At 37.4% G+C, this 21587-nt stretch overlaps 1 protein-coding gene across 4 annotated transcripts in view; it reads left to right on the forward strand.

The window, feature by feature from the left end:
* Positions 1-21587, forward strand: part of MYO6 (myosin VI) — a 145737-nt gene that overhangs the window by 59934 nt on the left and 64216 nt on the right. For all 4 annotated transcript variants that reach the window (XM_036247981.1, XM_036247983.1, XM_036247982.1 and 1 more), the window contains exons 2-7: positions 2186-2327; positions 8244-8313; positions 12421-12494; positions 15540-15669; positions 17624-17729; positions 20268-20323. In XM_036247981.1, the coding sequence (XP_036103874.1) occupies positions 2211-2327; positions 8244-8313; positions 12421-12494; positions 15540-15669; positions 17624-17729; positions 20268-20323 (553 nt within the window). In that variant the 5' untranslated portion in view covers positions 2186-2210. The remainder of the gene's footprint in view (positions 1-2185; positions 2328-8243; positions 8314-12420; positions 12495-15539; positions 15670-17623; positions 17730-20267; positions 20324-21587) is intronic.

Genomic DNA, 21587 nt, shown 5'->3' on the forward strand with positions numbered 1-21587 from the left:
AGACCGTGCTGGAGTTTAGTTGCACTCCTAGGTTTTAAGACCTTTCATCTCTTTTTAGTCTACTACATCCTTTTACTCTCGCCAAACTGTGGACAGTCTATTCATGCACTCAGTGAATACCGAGTTGCCCGCTCTGGGCTCGGCCTCGGGGACATTGAGAGGACTGCCCTGATGGTACAGGACTAATGTGATCAGATTTATCTTTCAGTAGGATTTCTGGTCACCTGTGCAGATTGGCAAGAGTAGGGGTAGGCAGCTAAGTTAATTACAGACGTCCTGGTAAAGGACAGCAGAGGAGATACAGAGAAGTGGGTGGATTTAAGGTACCCACTAGAGACAAAGCCGACATGATTGGAGTTGGGGTGGATTTGGAAGGAGCTGGAAGAATTGAGGATGACTTCAGGTTTGATTTGAATGAGTGTTGTTGGTGACTTTAATGATATAAGAAAGAACAGGATGGAGTGGTGAACAGAATAATACTGTAATAATAACAATGTTACCCTATTAGTTATATTCATGGGTAAGTGTCCAGTAGGCAAGTAAACATCTGGGAACTCAGTGGTATTCTGATTGGAAAAAAATTTGGTATCACTCACATATAGATGATATTTAAAGCCACGGGACTAGATACGATTATCCAGGGAAAGTGTGTAGTTGTGGTAATAAGAAGTCTGAAGCAGAGTTACTGATTCACTTCTATAGAGGACCCTCATTTATGGGGAAAGCAAATCCCAATGTGTTGCCATGGCATGGGAGACACTAACCAACAAGCATATTGCAAACATGCCATTAGTTAGCAGCTTTTTGATTGAATTACATACCAAACACCGTTAACTTCCACGGGAGACTAGAACTGAGAACATCAACATGGGAAATCCCAGATTTAAAAGTGCTGCGTAAGAGGAGAGTTATGGCACATGCATGAACTCTAAGTATAGATAAGTAATGAAAAATAAATTCTCATTGAAATGCTAAAACTAGAACATCTGGGATCACTCAGCAGCTGATTCACCATTACACATTGTCTCCTAGAATCGAGGCTCATGAAAATTAAATATTTTACATGTCATGGACCCTTTTGGATACTCTCAAAAGACAGAATTGTAAATGTTAGGTCTGGAGATGACAAGCATGAAAGAAGCTTTATAGAAACACTTGAAAAATTAGATCTGAATTCACAATAGGCCCAAACTGGAAACAATCCAAATGTTCATCAACAGTACAGCAGGTAAACAATTGTGATGCAATCATTCAGTGAACTAGTATACACACTGACATGGTTGAATATTAGAAACATTTTTTTGAAGGAAAGCAAAACATAAAAGCATATATCCTGTATGATTTTATTTATATAAATTTTAAGGAAAGGCAAAAACTTCTCTACGATGATAGAAACCAACCCAGAAGACATCTGTAGAGAATAGGGATTGACCAGAGGAAGCGTAAGGGAACTTTCTGGGGTGATGGAAATGTTTTGTATATTGAATGGGTGTTTGTTAAATGGGTATATCCACTTGTTGAAACTCATCAACTTTTGTATACTTAGGATTTGTACATTTTACTGTATATATAAGGTCTACCTCAGTAAAAAAAAATAAGAGACCCACAAAAACAGTATGCTGAGTGGTTCTGTTTGGATGTGTGTAGGAGACACTTGGGTGAGGCATCTCTGTAGTCTCAGATTGTTCGGGAAAGTTTCCAGAGGAAGTAATCTCTCATTTCGTTCATATTTATCCCTTCAGGTCTAAAATGACGTACTGTTCAACTCTTAGCTGACTCCATACAATTCCTAGGATGACTGCTTAATTTTTTGTGCAATCAGAATACTTTAGGTAGTAAAAGGGGGTGCTGTTATAAATCACACTGGGACAGTAGGTAAAACCTGAGACGATAGCTCTCTCTCTGTACTGCTCAGTGTGGTACTGGACGGCAGTCACAACAGCAGGAAGGCAGCAGAGCAAGTGTTACCTGAGGGTAGGGCAGCTTCTGCGTGGTCCTTGTCTAAAGGTGGGTAAAGGGGGAGGAGGGTGTTGCATGATGGGAGGGGGTGGAGATTACCCATGGGACGGGTAGACATGTGTTTCTATGAATTGCAGTTCACATGTTAATTAAAAAAAAAAAGACATGTTGTTTGTTTTTTATTTCCAAAGTTATTCATGTTGCTTTACTTGTTTCTCTGAAACAGGATATAGTGGATAGCTCCCTTCAGAATGGAGGATGGAAAGCCCGTTTGGGCGCCCCACCCTACAGATGGATTTCAGATGGGCAACATTGTGGATATTGGCCCTGACAGCTTGACAATTGAACCCTTGACCCAAAAAGGCAAGGTGAGTTTTTCAGAAAGATTACAGAATTTGATTTCTCTTTATATAGGTGTCTACTTTATCAATTCAGTAGCTATTCCTAGCACAATATAATAGGGGAAAGCAGTGTTCTTGTAAGTGACTCTTAGCTTTCTATTAAGTTATTTGATTAAATCAGAAGTACATATCTTAGAGGAAAAATGGTGCCCTATAATAAAATCAGACAGAAATTGAGAAATTGAGTAAGCCTTTCATTGTCACATTTTAAAGAAAAAAAATAGCATGATAAAATATAACATTCTTCTTCTTTATCCACATTATAAAAGTTATTATGTGATGTATGCAACATGGTACAAAGCAAAAATATGAAAAGTGAATGGGCTTATGTTATCAAATTTTGCTTTTTGCTTTAGATCCTAGACAATTCTTTTAAACTTTTTGTTAAATTTATTAACATGAAATTGGAATAAATTTGTTTCTAGTAAATAACGATATTTAAATCTGAAACCAATCTATTCCTGTTTTTGTTATAATGATAAAACATTTTGTTTTTTTTAAACACGAAGCATACTTTAATTTTGTATAATGGTATCTATTTCGTTTTATGCTTAGACACAGACCAGATAGTATCACAAAATGGGAATTCGGGGGAAAAGTGACCTGGGATCTCTTTCAGTCTTTTTGGGGACCGTAGGGACTCTCTTTATGGGTGATCTTCAGTATTTTCAGCTTAATTAACTTTCCTGTTAAAGAGGTCTTCTGGTGAAATTAAATGTGTTGATGGTCATTTCTGTTTGCTTTGGACTCTGAATGTTCATGAATAATTTCTATTCTGCTGATACAGGGTTAACTAATGCCATATGACTGCCATCCTTCTGGGAACCTTAGAAAAACAAGGTGGATCTCTCATTGAGTCTTTTCACAGAGAAACGATTCTGTTACTGTAAACAACCCAGGAGCCCAAATGCATAATATATAATGTGGCCTGTTAGAGGAGGCCAGTTAAAGATACCCTCGGGGAAGAAAAGACAAAGTGTTTCTAAGTTTTTTCTCTTATTAACAAGCATCTATTTGTACTTATAGTGCGGTACATATTTCAAAAAAGAGGGAAAAAAACTAATTTATTTTTACTTATTTGAACTTGTAGGGGAGGAAACATTTTTCTCTATTAATTTGGGCCTCTGGCTGGGTCTAAGAATGAAACTGACATAGACAGATTTATGTAGAAAAACATGCAGGTTTTATTAAATGTTCACATGCACATGGGAGCCTCCACAAAAGAATGAAGAACTGAAGAAGTGCCCAGAGCAGAAAGCTTTGTTACCTTCTAGACAAAGAAATGATTTGTGAAGCAGTGAAAAGGGGGGTTTGGGCTAGGGGCAGTCAATTGTGGAGAAGTGCTTAGGAAGGTAAGGGTGCCCTGGCTGGTTGGGCTCAGTGGTTAGAGTGTTGGCCCGTGTACCGAAGGGTCACGGGTTCGATTCCCTGTCAAGGGTACATACCTGGGTTGTAGGTTTGATCCCCAGCCCTGGTGTGGGTCGTGTGGGAGGCAACCAATTGGTGTGACTCTCTCACTTCGATGTTTCTGTCTCTCTTTCTCCTTCTCTCCCTCTCTTTCTTCCACTCTATCTAAAAATTAATGGAAAAAAAAAATCCTTGGGTGAGGATTAACAACAACAAAAGATAAGTGTTAGTATAACAAGGTTTGTTTGTACAGATTTCCCTTGGCCTCCCTTCCCCTTCTCTGTGGTAAGACTGTCAGCCTGCCTTCTGGCATAGGGAGGGCACCTTCACATGGGGGTTTAAGTCCTGTTTTCAGGAATAAAAAGGAGGGTCAGAGGGCCCTTCTTGCACCTGCTATTTCTCAAGTGCCTTTAACTGAAAATAATCAATATGCAAAAGTGTCATATTTTGGGGTGACAGCAATTTAGTGAGCCTTTCACCATCCTTCAGAGTCTTTTTTCATTTTTGTTGAACATATTTTATAAGGACAGTAAATCAGAAGGCCAAAATGAGGTAATTCTGTTATATTTATAGGTGACAACAGTTTATTTCAAGCACAGAAGAAATTTGATTCATGGGTATATGCTTTTTCACATTTTAAATATTTTATATGCTTTCAACTGTGCCTTATGAATATTAATTAGCCAGTAAAATCCTTAAATTGTAAATTATAAAGCCATAAATACTGTGGATCTGTAAATAATTCTATAAACTAAAGTTGAAGCTTTTTTTCACAAGCATTTTTTTTGAGGGTTAAATTCTCAGTAATTGCCTTTAATCTTAAAATTTTCCCCTACTTTCTGATTGTAGTCTTAAGAAATTGTAAAGTATAAATTATAACCATACAGTTAAAAAGATCCACAAGAGAAGCAGGTTTTTGCCTAGGTAATTCATGGTATAGAGATCAGCAACTTTTTTTTTTTTTTTAATCCTCACCCATGGACATTTCTCCATTTTTTGTTCAGACAGAGTGGGAGGAAGAGAGAAGGAGAGAGAGAAACATCGACGTGAAAGAGACACATTGAGTGACTGCCACCCGCACAACCCAACCAGGGCCGGGGACAAATTGCAACTGTGGTACATGCCCTTAGCAGAAACCAAACCCGTGTTTCTCCAGACTGCAGGCTGACACTCTAACTGCTGAGCCAAACCGGCCAGGGCAAGATCAGCAACTTTTAAATAGTAATGAATTAAGCCCTGGCCAGTTTGGCTTAGTGGTTAGAGCGTCGGCCTGTGGACCAGAGAGACCTGGGCTCGGTTCCTGCTAAGGGCATGTATCTCGGTTGTGGTTTGTCCCTGGCCCCGGTTAGGATCGTGTGGGTGGCAACCACTCGATGTGTCTGTCTCACATTGATGTTTCTCTCTCTCTCTTCCTCCTACTGAAGATAAATGCAAAAAAGTAAATACCAATGAATTAAGTGCATAAAGTGTGGGACAAATCTAGTAGATCTGTTTGCTGATAAAGTACAAGCATAGCAGAGAGAATGATTTAACTCTAGCGGGGTTAATGTCTTTGATGATAGCAGTGACTTCTAACGTTTTTTGTTTTGTTTTGTTTTGTTTTGTTTTTTATCCTCACCCGAGGACATTTTCCCATTTTTTGTTCAGACAGAGTGGGGGGGGGGGGTGGAGAGAGAGAGAAACATCGACGTGAAAGGTACACATCGAGTGGCTGCCACCCGCACGACCCAACCAGGGCCGGGGACGTGTCCTGGGAACCGAACCCAGGTCTCTCTGGACCACAGGCCGATGCTCTAACCACTGAACCAAACTGGCCAGGGCTAACGTTTTTTGATTGTGACCCATAGTAAGAAATAGATTTTACATTGCATTAGGTATATGTATAGTATGTGTGTGTGTGTATTTATAAGAAGTAGATTTGACATGTCATCAAGCATGTGTCTTGTGTGTGTGCATGTGTATTCATGAAATGAAACAGAGTTGGTCAAATGAAGCATCCTTACTGCCTGTGTGCATTCTGGTATCGTCTAATGTCCTATTCTGTTGAAAATGCTGTCTTGAACCACTCAATTGATTTTGTGTTCCATTATTTGCAGCAGACTGGCCTTCAGGCTGCAGCCCTAAAAATGTGGCATTTGAGGGTTATTTTCTCTTCCCTGTCTACTTTGCTAGTCTTATCTTCTGTCAACCAGCAGTTGCCCCCTCGTACTCTTGCCATGTATTTATTCTTGTGAATTTTTTTCTCTTTCATCCTTCCCCTCACTGTGTTTATCAAGCCTCCATCACGGACCAGGTGATGCTTTGTGGTGTTCACAGTGCTCCTTCTGCCTGGAATGCCACTCTCCCTAGCCCTTTGCTTAGCAAATATTTATTTCTCAAGACTCTGATTGAGGTCACCTTTATGAAAGTTTTCCACAGATACCAAATCTCCCTCTTCTCCTCCTCCATGCAATAGAATTTACTGTTGATTACTCCTTCCTACAAGGAGTGGAATAAATCCTCAGCCTCCTGTGATACTTCATTGGAGATACTTGTTTACCTTTATCTCCCCCTCCCTGCTAGACTGTAATCTCCACAACTGCAGGGACTATTTTATTTGTTTGTTTTGTCATTGGAGCTTGATGACTCTGGGTAGATGTTTGTTGCTGGTGATCATTGTGTGCTTTGTGACATGATCTTCTCTTGATAGAAGTAAAAGCCTCTGCCTCTGGGAGAAAACAGTTGTGTTATGCAAATTTTTTCTTTCTCATTGAGTTGGTGGTAAAGGGGAGAAGAAGATGGGGCTGATGATAATCTGGAGGATGAAGGAGGGTGAGAAACTATCTTTTAGGACTTGTTACTGGCCTTCCAGCCCTTCTCTTAGCCTCCCCATTCTGGGAACTCTATCCTCCACCTCTCCCCCATTTTCTGACTCCTGGAGCTTCTTTTATTTCCCAGGGTTCCTAACAGGATAGAGCCAACACCTGGAGTCGGGGGCGGCCTTCCCCCATAGCCATCGCTGTGAAAGTGGCCACATAGGACTATGACAGCAATTTATTTCAGAATGCCTTTTTCTGTAGACTCATCATTATAATTTATGCGTTGTTTTATATTACCATTAATATATTTAATGTACGTAATGGATTAGTTTCAATGTTGTGATCTATCCTCTAAATCTTTCTACAGTTATAACACTAACGAACATGTGTACTGGCTTCCAAATTATTAAATTCCAGAATATTTAGGGCATAACAGTTTTCTAATTTGAGTATGACTAAATTGAGCTGCTTCTAGCAGCCAGGATTTACACTGTAAAATATAGCAGTAGCCTTGTCTTATATTCATGTATGTGTTTACACATATATGTATACATATACAAACCTACACATATTTTTAAATAATTGAACAATTTTTTCCTTAGAGTTTTATTTGATATTGATGAAAACTTCAACCACAAGAGTAATTGTAATTGCTTGAAGTATAAATTTATAGATTGCTGTTAGAATGGCATGGATAAAATTTAATTCTCCCTAGATGTAATTTGAGATCAATTATTTTCTCTTACAAGATACTTTTTTTGTTGTTGTTAATCCTCACCTGAGGATACTTTTTCATTGGTTTTTAGAGAGTGGAAGGGAAGGAGAGAGAAAGATCCATGTGAGAGAGACACATCAATTGGTTGCCTCCCACAGACCCCAACTGGAGCCAGGGACGGAACTTGCAACCCAGGTACATGCCTTTGACCAGGAATCGAACGAGCAACACTTTAGTCCACCGGCCGACGCTCTAACTGCTGAGCCAAACCGGGCAGAGCACAAAATACTATCTTATTTCTAGACTTTCCACCATAATATTTAAGTGATATAACAAATGCAAACTATTCATGCATACCTATACTCTTTTTTTTTTTTTTTTGGTATGTGCCCCTAGTGGAAACCGAACCCAGGAGTCTCTGGTCTGCAGGCCGATGCTCCAACTGCTAAGCCAAACCGGCCAGGGCAGTTCTAGATACTCTATATTTGTAGCACACACCTATACAAGAATTTGTGTCTAATATGTTTACTCAGACAATAGCATTAATTAAATAATAGTCTGTTGGTATATCTGATTGATTGGATGTTACTTTTTCCTTTTTAAAAATAAAATTGCTGTAGTATATGCAAACATTAAAAGTTTTACTTGTTAATAGCATGCCCCTGTGTATTAAATGTTAATATACTTCATGTTTTGTCCTACTCTAGATATTAGAGCATAGGATTTTTTTATCGATTTCTATGATTGATTTTATGGTAATAGTAATAGTAGTTAAGATTTTTGAGTAAAGTTATTATTCTGTTTTTTTGGGTTAGTGACTTGTTAAATAGTAGGATCTTGTATTACATTTTAACGAAGAGCATATTGTTGCCATTGTTACAATGTATGTAACCAATTAAGCTTCTTTATTTTTCTTACTATTTATAAACCTCTAGTTTAATAAACTTGTGTTTTGATTTTTAGACATTTTTGGCTCTCATAAACCAAGTGTTCCCTGCAGAAGAGGACAGTAAAAAAGATGTGGAAGATAACTGTAAGTATAAACATAGTTCCCAGCACAGAAAAGGAACTGTTCCTCCAAAAAAATAAATTAGTGTTTACATTACTAGGTACACGATACTGGTTCATAAGAAAGACAGCCTTTTGAAATGAAGATTCATGTGAATAGAGAAGCTCAGAAGCCCTAAATGTATTATTGCCTCGCCTTTGCACATTGGATGTCCTTCTAGTGTTATCTGAGTGTGTAAGTGTAGGGAATGGTGATCATCTACCTGGCAGTCGGAACTCAAGATCCCTTGTAATGGTTTTGAAAGTTATTTTGAGCCTCATCTAGAATCAGATGATGTTTATAGTAGGTATATGTGGTTCAATAATTTGGAGGTTGAGTCAAGAGGACCCATTTCATGTCATTGTTTGAAGGAAAAAAACATTTTAAAATACTGTGTTATAAGTACTAATTGAAAACGGGATTCCAGGACATTATATTAAAATGAAACATTATTTTGACTTAGCACTATCTTAACATGTTTGGTGGAAAAAAACTTTGTTCAGCGAACAAGCCATGTTAATTCTTACATTTTCAAGATTAAGTAGTAATCATAATTTATTTTTTATTTGGTAACATTTAAGAATCATGTCCAGTTGTCATGGATTTCATTAAAGGTATCTGACAGGAAAAACTCTACATTTGAAGAGTAGAGATAAGAGAAAGGAATATCTTTTGTCCATGCTGATTTTCTTGAGTTCACATTTGAGTGAGACTGTACAGCCCCCATGTGTGAGTGGGCAGCGTGGAGCGGTGGGGAGCGGTGGACCCCGGAGAGCACGAGCCCAGATTCCACCTGTGCTGCTGGAGGCTCTGTGCCTCGGGCACTTTCTCTCTAGTCTTTCAGCCTCTCATCTGTAGAGTGGGAGTAATAATGTGTCTGTTGCATGTCTGGAGATGATATATTTAAAATTCTTGGCACACTTCTTAACCTTTAAGAGTCTCTCAGTAAATGGTAGCTATTATTATTAGGTCGTTAAGAGACTGAGAAAAAATGGGAAGCTCCCTCCTGTTGATATTCTTATTGTCACCGGCAGATATTTCATCAGTTAGAGATTTATTTAATTGACAGATAACCTGAGAAGGCTGGTGGGAGTGTGGAAGGGGGTAAAGAAATGAGAGCAAGCAGTCGCATGTCAGTAGCTTATGTGATTAGCTTTTCCAGGGGAGCTGTACTGTGGGACTAGGAATCCTTACTGAAAGGGAGCAGAGAGGATATCACACAACCAGGCAGTGCGGAGGAAGGTGAGGGAGAGATCTGGGAGTGGTTCAGCATTGTGCTTTGAGCAAGGAAAGGCTGTCTGGATGCCAGGCTCCTGGGGGATGAGGGTGGAAGGAGAGCAGGGTTCTAGAAAGGTAGATGACCAAAAATCCAGCCTACACACAACTCTGCTGCCTGCCTTCCCAAATCTTTTTTTTCAAGTATTTTTATTTTCTTATTGTTGATACCATTACAGATGTCCCTCGTTTTCTCCCTCTTTGCCCACCTCCACCCAGCACCCCACTTTCCCCCCCTCCAGGCCTTTACCACATTATTGTCTCTGTTCATGGGCTATGCATATGTGTTCTTTGGCTTATCTCTTCACCTTCTTTTATCCAGTCCCTACCACTGACATTTGTCCGTCTGTTTCATGTATCCATGCCTCTGGTTTTATTTTGTTTATTACTTTATTTTGTTCATTAGATTCCACATGTTAGTGAGATCATATGGTATTTGCCTTTCTCTGACTGGCTTATTTTGCTTAGCATAATAATTTCCAAGTTCTTCCCTGCTGTTGCAAAGGGTAAGAGTTTCTTCTTTTTTTACAACCGTGTAGTATTCCTTAGTGTAAATGTACCTCACCATTTTTTATCCATTCATCTACTGCTGGGCACTTGGGCTGTTTCCAGATCTTGGCTATTGTAAATAAAGCTGCTATGAACGTAGGGGTACATATATTCTTTCTGATTTTTGTTTTGGAATTCTTAGGATATATTCCCAGAAGTAGGATTGCTGAGTCCATATATTTTCTCAACTCAAAGGACAGCTGCCATTAAGGCTGTTAGGAGGCTCCACCCACTTCTTGCTCTGTTTTATTCTGCCATAAATGGCATCAGGAAAGAGTGAGCCATGTGTCTTTGGCAAGAATTGGCTACACTGTGTGAGTGTAGAAGCATGGACAGTCTTTGAGACAGGTATAGCAAGAGGCGTTGTTTGACAGAATTGGTTAGGTGTGGAATTGTATTTTAGGCATAACTCAGAGTGGGCATGTGTACAACTTCAATAAGGAATCAAGCAAACAAGCAAGTGAATAAGGCAGGGCCCTGCCCTCAAAGATCTGTTTTAGTAGCCAAAATCAGATATACAAAATTATAATTACAATGCTGGTAGTCAATGTTCAACACCATCAAGAAAGTACAAACAAGAAAGTGATTCTAGTGGTGGTGGTAATGGTGAGAATGGGGAAGTATTATTTGTGAGATAATCTTTGAACTGACCTTCAGGGATAGGTAGATTTTTGACACCTAGAGATGTAGAGGTAAGTCCAGTGCTTGAATAATATTTGAGTTTAATAAATAGGCTAGTCTGCCTGTAAGTTAGACCATATTAAAGCAAGTTGTGGAAAATTATATGAAAAGGTCAGCTGAGCCCTGGCCGGTTTGGCTTAGTCGTTAGAGTGTAGGCCTGCGGACCAATGAGTCATGGGTTTGATTCCAGTCAAGGGCAAGTACCTCGGTTGTGGTTCATTTCCAGCCCTGGTTGGGGTCCTGTGGGAGGCAGCCAATCGATGTGTGTCTCTCACATTAATGTTTCTCTCTCCCTTCCTTTCCCTCTCACTTCCTCCCTCCCTCCCTCCCTCCCTCCCTCCCTCCCTCCCTCTCTATCTAAAAATCAATGGAAAGATATCTTCGGTGAGGATTTAAAAAATAAGAGTAGGAAATTGGTTTAGAGCAAGGAGAGAGAGCAAAATTACTCTAAGTACTGACTAAGGTTTGTAGTCTGGTGGCACTAATCATAGAAACAACGTGGTTGAAGAGAAGGGGAGTTTTGTCTGCTCTAGCATGTGGTGGAAATGTGGAAATGGAGCTCAGATTGGAGGACTGGGGGAGTAGATTAGGCTTGGAGAACAGAATATGTCATTGTGTGTGTACATATGTATGTATATTCTGACATATTAATAGAACAAACATCAGAAAAACAAGATTTCTACCCTGACTCTGCTGTTAATTAGCTGCATATCCTGGGTTAAGACATATAAATATTTTTGATCTGTGGTTGGGAATTCAGGTGTGCAGAGGGCTGACATAAATTATATCTGGATTTCCGATTGCAAGAGTAGTTAGCAACTCTAACCCCAAATTGTTCAAGGGTCAAGTGCATAATTTCTCCAGGACTCTTACTTCGTCATATTGGTTGTGAGGCACTGGCTGAAGGATCTGATGGTTCCATCTCATGCTAAAATGTTATCTTTCATGTTTTTGTTCTGTAAAATTCAAATTGTCAGATTAAATTATCATCATCACTGTTATGCCACATGTGCATTAAAATCAGTGCTATATAGTTGTAATTCTTTCCACTTGAATTGTACTTGACTTTGTAACCAGCCTTCATTAATGTGTACTCACTTGGTACTCACTACATGTACTCACCTGATTAGAAATTTGTTGTTTATAAATATTACTGTAACACATATGTAAACTGGATATATTTTATTTATTGATTGATTTTAGAGAGAGGAAGGGGGAGAGAGAGAGAGATAAAGGGAGAAACATCAATGTGAGAGAGAAACATTGTTCAGTTGCTTCCTCTATGTGCCCCAAGCAGGGATTGAACCTGCAACCAGGATTTATATTCCTGACCAGGAATCAAACCCACCACCTTTTTGGAGTAAGGGACGATGTTCCAACCAACTGAGCCACACTGGCCAGGGCTAAACTGAATATATTTTAAACTGGCTTCTTGGGTTTACATGTACCAGGGTTTGAAAAAGATGGAATTAAATCTAACAGGTGAATTTTAGCTTGGATCAGTGTGATTCAGGTTAAGATAGTGTTGTTTTACTTTACTTTTTTTCCCCTTCAAATATCTAATGATTTGTACATTTTATGTCTCAGGTTCACTAATGTATTTAAATGAAGCCACACTTCTCCATAATATCAAAGTTCGATACAGTAAAGACAGAATTTATGTAAGTATTTTACCTATGATTTAAGTTTTGTTGGGATAATTATTTTATATCTGATGATATAAAATAATTTTCTCAGTCTTGAAATTTTCTAACAGGAAATCATATTTGATCTGGGCCTGTTGAGCTCCATGCGGATAAGGACTCTTCTCTGATTTACTGCTGTAACTCCCGGGCTTAGAACATGTGTACATAGTAGGCACTTGGCCAACATTTGTGGAATAAAATAATGAATTCAGAGCATCACCTAGTATCTATCAGATTTAAAAATGTTCAGTTTTTATTTTAAAAAACACTATTTTGGGTTTTGATTTTTTATTTTTGATGTAAGTCTATAAACCTGTTTAATTCACTTTCTATATTGTTCTGAAAAGAATTCAAGGCATCCTATAAGAAATATACATTGAAATTAAAAACTTAGATGGCAAAAAAATGTAAATGACAGTAAAGGCAGTATTGAGGAAATAATCAAGAACTGAAATGCTGACTATATAGTCTAAATAGTTGTAGTATTTCATTAACTCTTAAATAGATAACCTTACCTTAAAAATCCAGAATATTAAAAAATGAAAGAGAATGCTTTTAGTGTAAATAGATTTGCACCAACTCATTCAGATGGATAATTAACTAGTATGTTTTAATTATAATTATTCACTGGGCACATTAGAGGATTTATTCTAATATGACCTAGTTGTCGATTCCTTTGTTAGCTGGAGATAAATTACCCACTGTAGTTCTCCTGTTATAAAGAAGGGACTCTTCATTATTTTTGAACGAAGAAAACACATGGCTTCTTTGACACCTCCTAGATCAAATGACAGTCTTAATCTTTTATAACACTATCCATTTGCCTAATTGTACTTACTTAATTCTGACTAAATTACCTTTAGTCTTTGCCATCTGTCCAGTTAGTGACAGCTGGGAAATAGAAATAATCTAGTCTTTTCCAAAAGAGTTTACTTGCCATCTTTCGGTTATACGTGTCACAGTTTTAAGTCTTTGCTTTCCTTCTTTATTTTTTTCAACATCAACTAAATAGAGAGTATACTTACGTTGATATATGGTTATTCTTGATTAGAAATATATTTAGAAGCAAAATTTACTCCATCAGCAGACTACTGTTGAGCCTCTGGTGTGTGCTAAATGCCGTTTTAGGTATCAAAGTAATACAGATTTTTTCAATTGTTTGTTAAAGCAGTTTAACTTGTAATAAGTCAATAAAAGTTGACTGGCTATAACCAGGAAACATCATCTTTCAAATAGAATTGGCTCCTATTTTTTCTTTATTTATATTGCTTGATGGTGGTAGACCAGTCTTACTTATTTGTGCAGATTTTGACTGAAATCTTTTTCTTGAAGTTAAGAAACTTTTTATACCTTTGCAGAATCATCATACTTCTTAGCAATTAAGATACATCATTTTTATTTGGGATGTTTATATAAAAGCTCACTACCCACAGGATTCTAATTGCTCTTTTAATACTTCATGTGTTATAGTAGTACTATATGTACTAATTATAACCATTAATAACTGAGTTTTGCATGCAGAATTAATTGTATTTAGAAAATTAGTTGTCTCTTTTTCACAGTGAGTTTAGTTGACTTACGAGTCTTTGTTAAATTGCATGGTTGATAAAAAAAATTATCTGTGAAATTTAGGTTTTTTTTTTCTCATGTATAACGTCTATATCACTCTGGAGAATTTTAGGGTTCTTCCTAGCTTTTTGACCCTCTGTTCCTAAGATATGTATGCCCTTGGGCAAATGACCTCTGTTACATAATGGCTGTTCACCTCATCAGTTCCTGTTTGGAGAACCAGTATTTTCAAAGTTAACCAAAGCCATGATTGGTATGCTTTTTCCTAGCCAAAATGCCTTTTAGTTATAAAGCCATTAAAAATTAGCAATATATAAATTTAGTCATTATTATTATTATTATTATATGTAAGAGATGGAAGCAATTTGGAATAAGAGTTTAAATTTGATATTTTTATATTTCTCATCAACCAAAATTCTCACTATTCTCCCTTAGACTTAGGTATAACAATAGCTAGCTCACTTGAACATTTTTGTTGGTAACTAAAATCTCTTCCTTTCCTTTTGTCTCCCATAAAAAGATAATTTTCTGGAATGTCTTATTTTTTACCCTACTCCAGGAAACATCTTTGGGAGCATTCACTGAATTTTAGATTAGTAGTCTGAGAGTTCAGGATTTCCGCATCATTTCCCTTCCACAACTAGAAGAAAAGAGAAAAATACGGTCCTGTGTGTCCTAGTTTGACCAGTAAACCACAGCTAATTGCTAAACCACAACTCTCTTTCTACCCACAAGGAATTTTATAAATTCTATTGGTGCATTTTTTTGGTCTTTTAAAGACACAGTTAAATTCCAAATTTAAAAGTAAGCTTAAGTTGTTCATTAAACATTTATCCTGTCAATATTCTAGGTAATGGTTAGCATGTGTTGTTTTGAAAAATCTGGGACCAAGTGGTCACCACAGAGCTAAATTAATTTTTGTCATTCAGTGATGGGAATAGGCCTAGAGGATCCTGTGAGCTATATTCAATTCTTCAGTAATAGGGTGTATAAAATAGTCTAGGTGAGGAATATAAATGACCAAAACTCCAGCTGTAGGAATAGAACTAAGAGTAGATTTCATAAGTAGAGTCAACAGAAGAAGGCTGATTGAGCTAGATGCTTAGAGACTCAACTTTTTCTGATGACTTGGTGGTGATACCATGAACCAACCTAGAGAGCACATGGGAGGAGAATGTTTTCTTTGAGGCTAAAAGAAGTCAAGAGAAATAATCTTGATTTTGGATGTGCTGAGTTTGAGAGGAGTATAGGATGAGAAGATGTATTTATTAAGCATTAGAGAAATACGAGTCCTGAGATCAGGGAATATTAAGGGGTGGAAATGCAGATTTGGCAATCCTAGTTACATAGAGAATCCGAGGTATGTATTGTATTTCTTTACCTATCAGTCTCATTTAGTTTTAAATGAAAATACTAATTGGGAAATTTTACATTTATGCTTTTCCTATCTAGACATATGTCGCCAACATTCTGATCGCAGTGAACCCATACTTTGACATACCTAAAATATATTCTTCAGAAACAATAAAGTCGTACCAAGGAAAATCTCTTGGGACAATGCCACCTCATGTCTTTGCAATTGGTAAGTAATTTCAGTGCGTCTTAATTTTTATTTTTTCTTACATTGTACACATTTGCTCTTTTTTTTTTTTTTTAAATGGATTAATAGAAGATACCATGAATTGAATATGTATTTTGGAGAACTTGTATGCATTTTGAATGTATCACTATTGTTAGGAGCATGAATTTTACCCAGGGTGGGGAAGAATACTTTTACAGCCAAATGGGGCAGTTGTATATCATTATCTTTGTTAAATGCCCGTGTCTTTTTAAGTGTGTCCACCCAGTTGAAAGTAGGACATAATAAAAGCTGACCTCATGGTTTTTTTTTTGACTCTTCAGCATGATCAGCTCCAGCTTAAAGGTGTCCTCCTTTATAGCTTTGAGGAACAGGCCTTCTGCTGTTCCCCAGGTCATCACTTGTGAGCATGTTCCTTGGGCTGGATATGAGCTGTAAGAGCAGATGTCTTCCAGGCCTTATTTTGCATCAGGGCTTTATAAAACTTAAATGACTGAAAATGGTGTATGCTTCATATCCCTGGGAATCTGTGTGGGAAGACAGCAGTGTTTATCCACCTTTGCCTTTCTCAGGCTCTCTCTCATCGTAAAGCACTGTAGCTCTGAGGAACAGAGATGGAGTTCTTTGACCCATAGCTGGTAACTGCAAGTACAGTGATATTAGCTAACCCTTTGGATACAGACATAAGTAGCAGTTAAATTATAAGATGTTTTGGTTCTGATTTTTAGTGCAGCTGTTTCTCTTCGGGCTTTCACTTCATGCCTGTGTTTTGGCCTAACTAGACTTCAAGCACTTCCAGATTTGGCTGACTTGTGTACTGTGTACTATTAGGCAGACCGAATATGTCAGCCAAATCCAGTGCAACCACAGATTGACTTTTGATTCTAAGATGCTCCAGTGGGCCTTGGTATGTTTTCTATGAGCTACCAGAATGGTGCAAAATCCTTAGAACCTGAATGTGAACAGTTCCTCAGTGGAGAGAAGTTACATGTTTAAAATGTAAATAAACTGGCTTTTATTTTTAGTTTTCTACTGCTAAAAAATAGTATTTACAATGACTCCACAAAAGTGAGTGGAACAGATTGCTGAAAAATTGGTCAAGAGAATGGGTATACTGTTGCATGTGGTTTGCATTTAGTTCTTAGAGTAAGAGCCATTTGTAAAGCCTTCTTCATTGGTAAGGGTAGCACATGTCTGAGGTGAGAAATAGATGTCTTATAGGACTGAATTTGTTAGGACCTAATTTTTAATTAAAATTGTTTTAATTTGAGACCACTTTAACATAATTAAATCATGCTCAATTTATCTGTGTAGTCTTAAGACATTTTATAGCATTACTTGTTGGAATGTAATGAAGATAGTTAAAAATTATATATATATAAACAATTCCAAATCTGAACCAATTAAAGGAGTTAATTTTGCCTGTTTTTGAAATGCTGATAAATTCTACAAGATGTTTAAATTTAGTAGTACAGTAGTGTTACAGGAAAAAAACACAGATTTATTTTGCAATTATGTATTTTTTTCTCCAGAAGAATTTTTGATTGCCAGATTTTTTTTCAGAGTTCTTAATTGACAGCTCCTTGCTTTTCTCTGAGGACTTCATTAGCTATTCATAGGGAGCATTTCTTGTCTCTGCAGATCTTCTTTGGCACTGGGAAGCACTGAGCTATAGCTCATAATATGGAGACATTCTAGTACAAACATAAGAGTTGTTTATTTGGCTTTCATAGTACTTAGCTGTCAGGATAATAAGCTGCTAGACCATTTAAAGTAAATACTTCAGAAATGTTTTGAATACTTTTGAATGATTTTATTTTAAAAATGTACTAATTACAAACACACATTTTAAATTTCTTTAGGAGCAAGTTCTCTTTGATAGTAAATGAATTTTCTATCATTGAGTACATCTGTGTTTAATTCACTCTTCATCATTAATGTATTATTTTGACCCCAGCTGATAAGGCTTTTCGAGACATGAAGGTGCTCAAGATGAGTCAGTCTATCATTGTGTCTGGAGAATCAGGAGCTGGCAAAACGGAAAATACGAAGTTTGTTCTAAGGTGAGGAATATTTAGCTCCTCTGGAATAATTTGAACAGGCTGATTTTTTTTATTGTGATAAAAATATATAACAAAAAGTAGCATCTGAACCAATTTTAAGTGTACAGTTCAGTAGTGTTCAGTATAGTCACATTGCTTTTCAGCTAATCTCCAGAGCTTTTCACCCTGCAGCACCAAAACTCCATACCCATTAAACTAGCCCCGTTTCACTCTATCTCAACACTTGGCAACCACCCCTCTATTTTCTGCTTCTGTGATTTTGACTACTCTTGATACCTCTCATATAAGTGAATCATATAGTGTTTGTCTTTCTGTGACTGGCTTATTCCACTTAGCGTAATATCCTCAAGGTTCATTTATGTTGGAACATATGTCAGAGTTTCCTTCCTTAGTAAGGCTAATATTCCATTGTATGTATATGTCACATTTTGTTTACCCAGTCGTTTGTCAGTGGGCACAGGGATGCTTCCACCTCCTGGCTATTGTGAATAGTGCTGCAATGAGTGGATTATGAACAAAGATACAAATATCTCTTTGAGATTGATTTGAACAGGTTGATTTTGAATTCTTTTGCATGCTTTCTGACATAGTTTAAATTAATGAGCTCTCTCCCTTTTTAGAAACAGACACCTATAAGGAATCAAAGCTGTAGATTGAAAGCTATTTATGACATTATTCTCTTGAGGATACTGGAGGAGGTCAGTGCTAGATAGGCAAAGAAATTCTAAGAATATTCCTTCAAGATCTAACCTTCACATTCTGTTCTCAATAGCTCCTGCAATTAGTACGGTTGAAACTATTTTTTACTTTAAGCTAATGACAACTGACCTTATTTCCACCTCCCACAAGCCTCCTCCCAGTGTATCCCCCAAGCTGCTTAAACTCTACACTTTACAACTATAGCATTTTAAATACAGAAGGAACAGTAATTCTTATTATAGTTTAATTCTTTCAATTTACATACTCAGGGATGTTAAATCTAGTGTTGAAGCTACTGCTAGGACCAGGGAGTACATTCTAAATTCTCACCAGTGTTGTCACTTGTATTGTAGTTTTCAGTTGATCGCTGTATAGTGGGTAAATTTTGCTATTTCATTATGCAAAAGTGTATGCTATTTAGAGTTATTTATATGAAACCAATTTGATTTTGTTATTGCCTGTTATGCATATACAATTCTAGTTAAATGAATACTTCTGTTACTCTTGGAATTCTAAGTGGTTCAGGTTCTTTCTCTTATATGTAATAGTCATATAGTAAATCTGTGGCTAATGTAGACCTTTGAAAATAAACAAGCAATTAAGATCAAACAACAAGTGTTGGCGTGGGTGGAGAAAAGGGGACTCTAGTACTCTGCTGGTGGGAATGCAGACTGGTGCAGCCACTATGGAAAACACTATGGTATTACCTCAAAAAATTAAAAATTGAAGTACCTTTTGACCCAGTGATCCCACTTCTAGGAATATACCCTAAGAAGCCTGAAACACCAATCAGAAAGAATATATGTACCCCCATGTTTGTAGCAGCACTATTTACAATAGCTAAGATCTGGAAACAGCCCAAGTGTCCATCAGTAGATGAATGGATAAAAAAGCAGTGGTACATATACACAATGGATTATTATGCAGCTGTAAGAAAGAAAGATCTCTTATCCTTTGAGACGACATGGAGGGACCTGGAAAGTATTATCCTAAGCGAAACAAGCCAAGCAGAGAAAGACAAATACCACATAATCTCACTTATTTGTGGAATATAATGAACATAACAGTCTGGGGAATTGGGTAGACCCAGAGATGTGGAAGTAGGGTACAGACTGACAATCCTCAGAAAAGGGGGTGATGGGGGAGGGGGGAGATAAACCACAGAACTTATATGCATGTACACATAACCGATGGACACGGACAACAAAGCTGGGTATGTGGTGGGGGGATGGGGAGGAGGGTGTCAATGGGGAAAAAAAAGGAGAAATATCTGTAACAAAAATAAATTAAAAAAAGAAAATGAACACATAATTAAGAACTGTAAACTTATAATGTAAACTTATATTGTAAATTAGAGGTTACTGTTTTGAAATATGCCTGGCAAGCAGTTGTTCCATCATGTTTTATCTTGCAAGCGCTGTAACAACTCGGAGAGTGGTAACTTCCTAGTTGTTCAGTGAAAGATCACTGTATTTTATCTAGCCAGAAACATTGAATTAATAGGCTATCACAAAAGACTTTGGAATCTGATGCATAAATGAATATTCCTGTGTGAAATGTATGGCATATTAAAAAAAAAAATAGTTGGTAAAGTTAGAATATTTCTCAAAATAGTTTCTTAAAAATAATTCTGATTTAGATGTTAAAGGCAATCCAAATAGAATTTTCAGTGTTTAAAGAGCTATAACAGAATAGTTTTATTTAAATACAAACTTGTAATTTTTAAATAACCAGTTACAACGATGTTCCAGGTTTAAATTTTACATGGATTGAACAATATTAAAATTATAATGTGTACAATATTGTCATCTAAATGTTTATGTCCTATATTTTAAACAGATATCTGACTGAATCCTATGGAACAGGTCAAGATATTGATGATAGGATTGTTGAAGGTATTGTTAATTTTAAAAATTCTTACTTTATGTTGTTGGATATGTGTGAGAATCCTTGTCTGGAATGTTCTCCCAGAGATACAAAAGACTCTCCCTTCTATAAATCTTTGCTCAGATATCATGTTCTCATTTACTTGATATCCATTCTCACCTGCTCCCTTCCACCAATGTAAGTGCTAAGACAGTAGTAATTTTTATATATTCCAAACTTCTGGAATAGTGCCTGATACATAGCATGTTAGTGATCCATAAATATTAATGGATGAATGAAGGAAACACAGGAAGCATCTGTTAGACAAATGAAAGAAATACAGGAAGCTCTTTGACCTCCTGTTTTTACTTGTGTGTGTGTGTGTGTGTGTGTGTGTGTGTGTGAAAAAACAGAGCAGGAGGGTTATTTGGAATTAAGGTGCTTTTTTTGGGAAAATTATTGTTATTATTTAAGACTCTTAAAAATTTTTTTGTTTATTGATTTTAGAGAGAGAGGAAGGGAGAGGGAGAGAGAGAGAAACATCGATGAGAGAGAACATTGATTGGTTGCCTCCTGCATGCCCCCCACTGGGGATTGGGCCCACAACCTGGGCATGTGCCCTGACCGGAATCGAACTGGCGACCTCTTGGTGCATGGGTGGACACTCAGCCACTGAGCCACACCCGTTGGGCTTGGGAAAATTTTTTTTTTTTTTTTTATCCTCACCCGAGGACATTTTTCCATTTTTTGCACAGATAGAGTGGGAGGGAGAGAGAGAGAGAGGGAAACATCGATGTGAAAGGGACACATCGAGTGGCTGCCACCCACACGACCAACCAGGGCCGGGGACAAACTGCAACCGAGGTACATGCCCTTAGCGGGAACCGAACCCGGGTCTCTCCGGACCGCAGGCGGATGCTCTAACCACTGAGCCAAACCGGCCAGGGCTTGGGAAAATTATTTTAACAGAAGAGTACAATTAATGAATCCGCACCTCCCTTGTACACCATAGATTCCTTTTTGGTCTCCCCGCTTATATTCTTATTTTCCTTTAATCTGCTCTTTGTGTAGAAGTTGGAATGACCTCTTTTGCTGTAAACCCCTTAACTGCTTCACTTAGTTCTCAAGATAAAGCCCCAAATCCATAACATCACCTACAGTGCTCTGTGTGGTCTGGCCTCCTCTGATTAATTGAGTCATGTTTCCTTAGAATTCTTATGCTGTAGTCATTCATGGTGGTTTCTTGGTAGTCTGTTTGGCCTCTCTGGATACTCTTTCTCTGTTCCCCTTCCT

The sequence above is a fragment of the Molossus molossus genome, unplaced genomic scaffold (assembly GCF_014108415.1).
Source record: "Molossus molossus isolate mMolMol1 unplaced genomic scaffold, mMolMol1.p scaffold_m16_p_8, whole genome shotgun sequence".
Taxonomy (NCBI): Eukaryota; Metazoa; Chordata; class Mammalia; order Chiroptera; family Molossidae; genus Molossus; species Molossus molossus.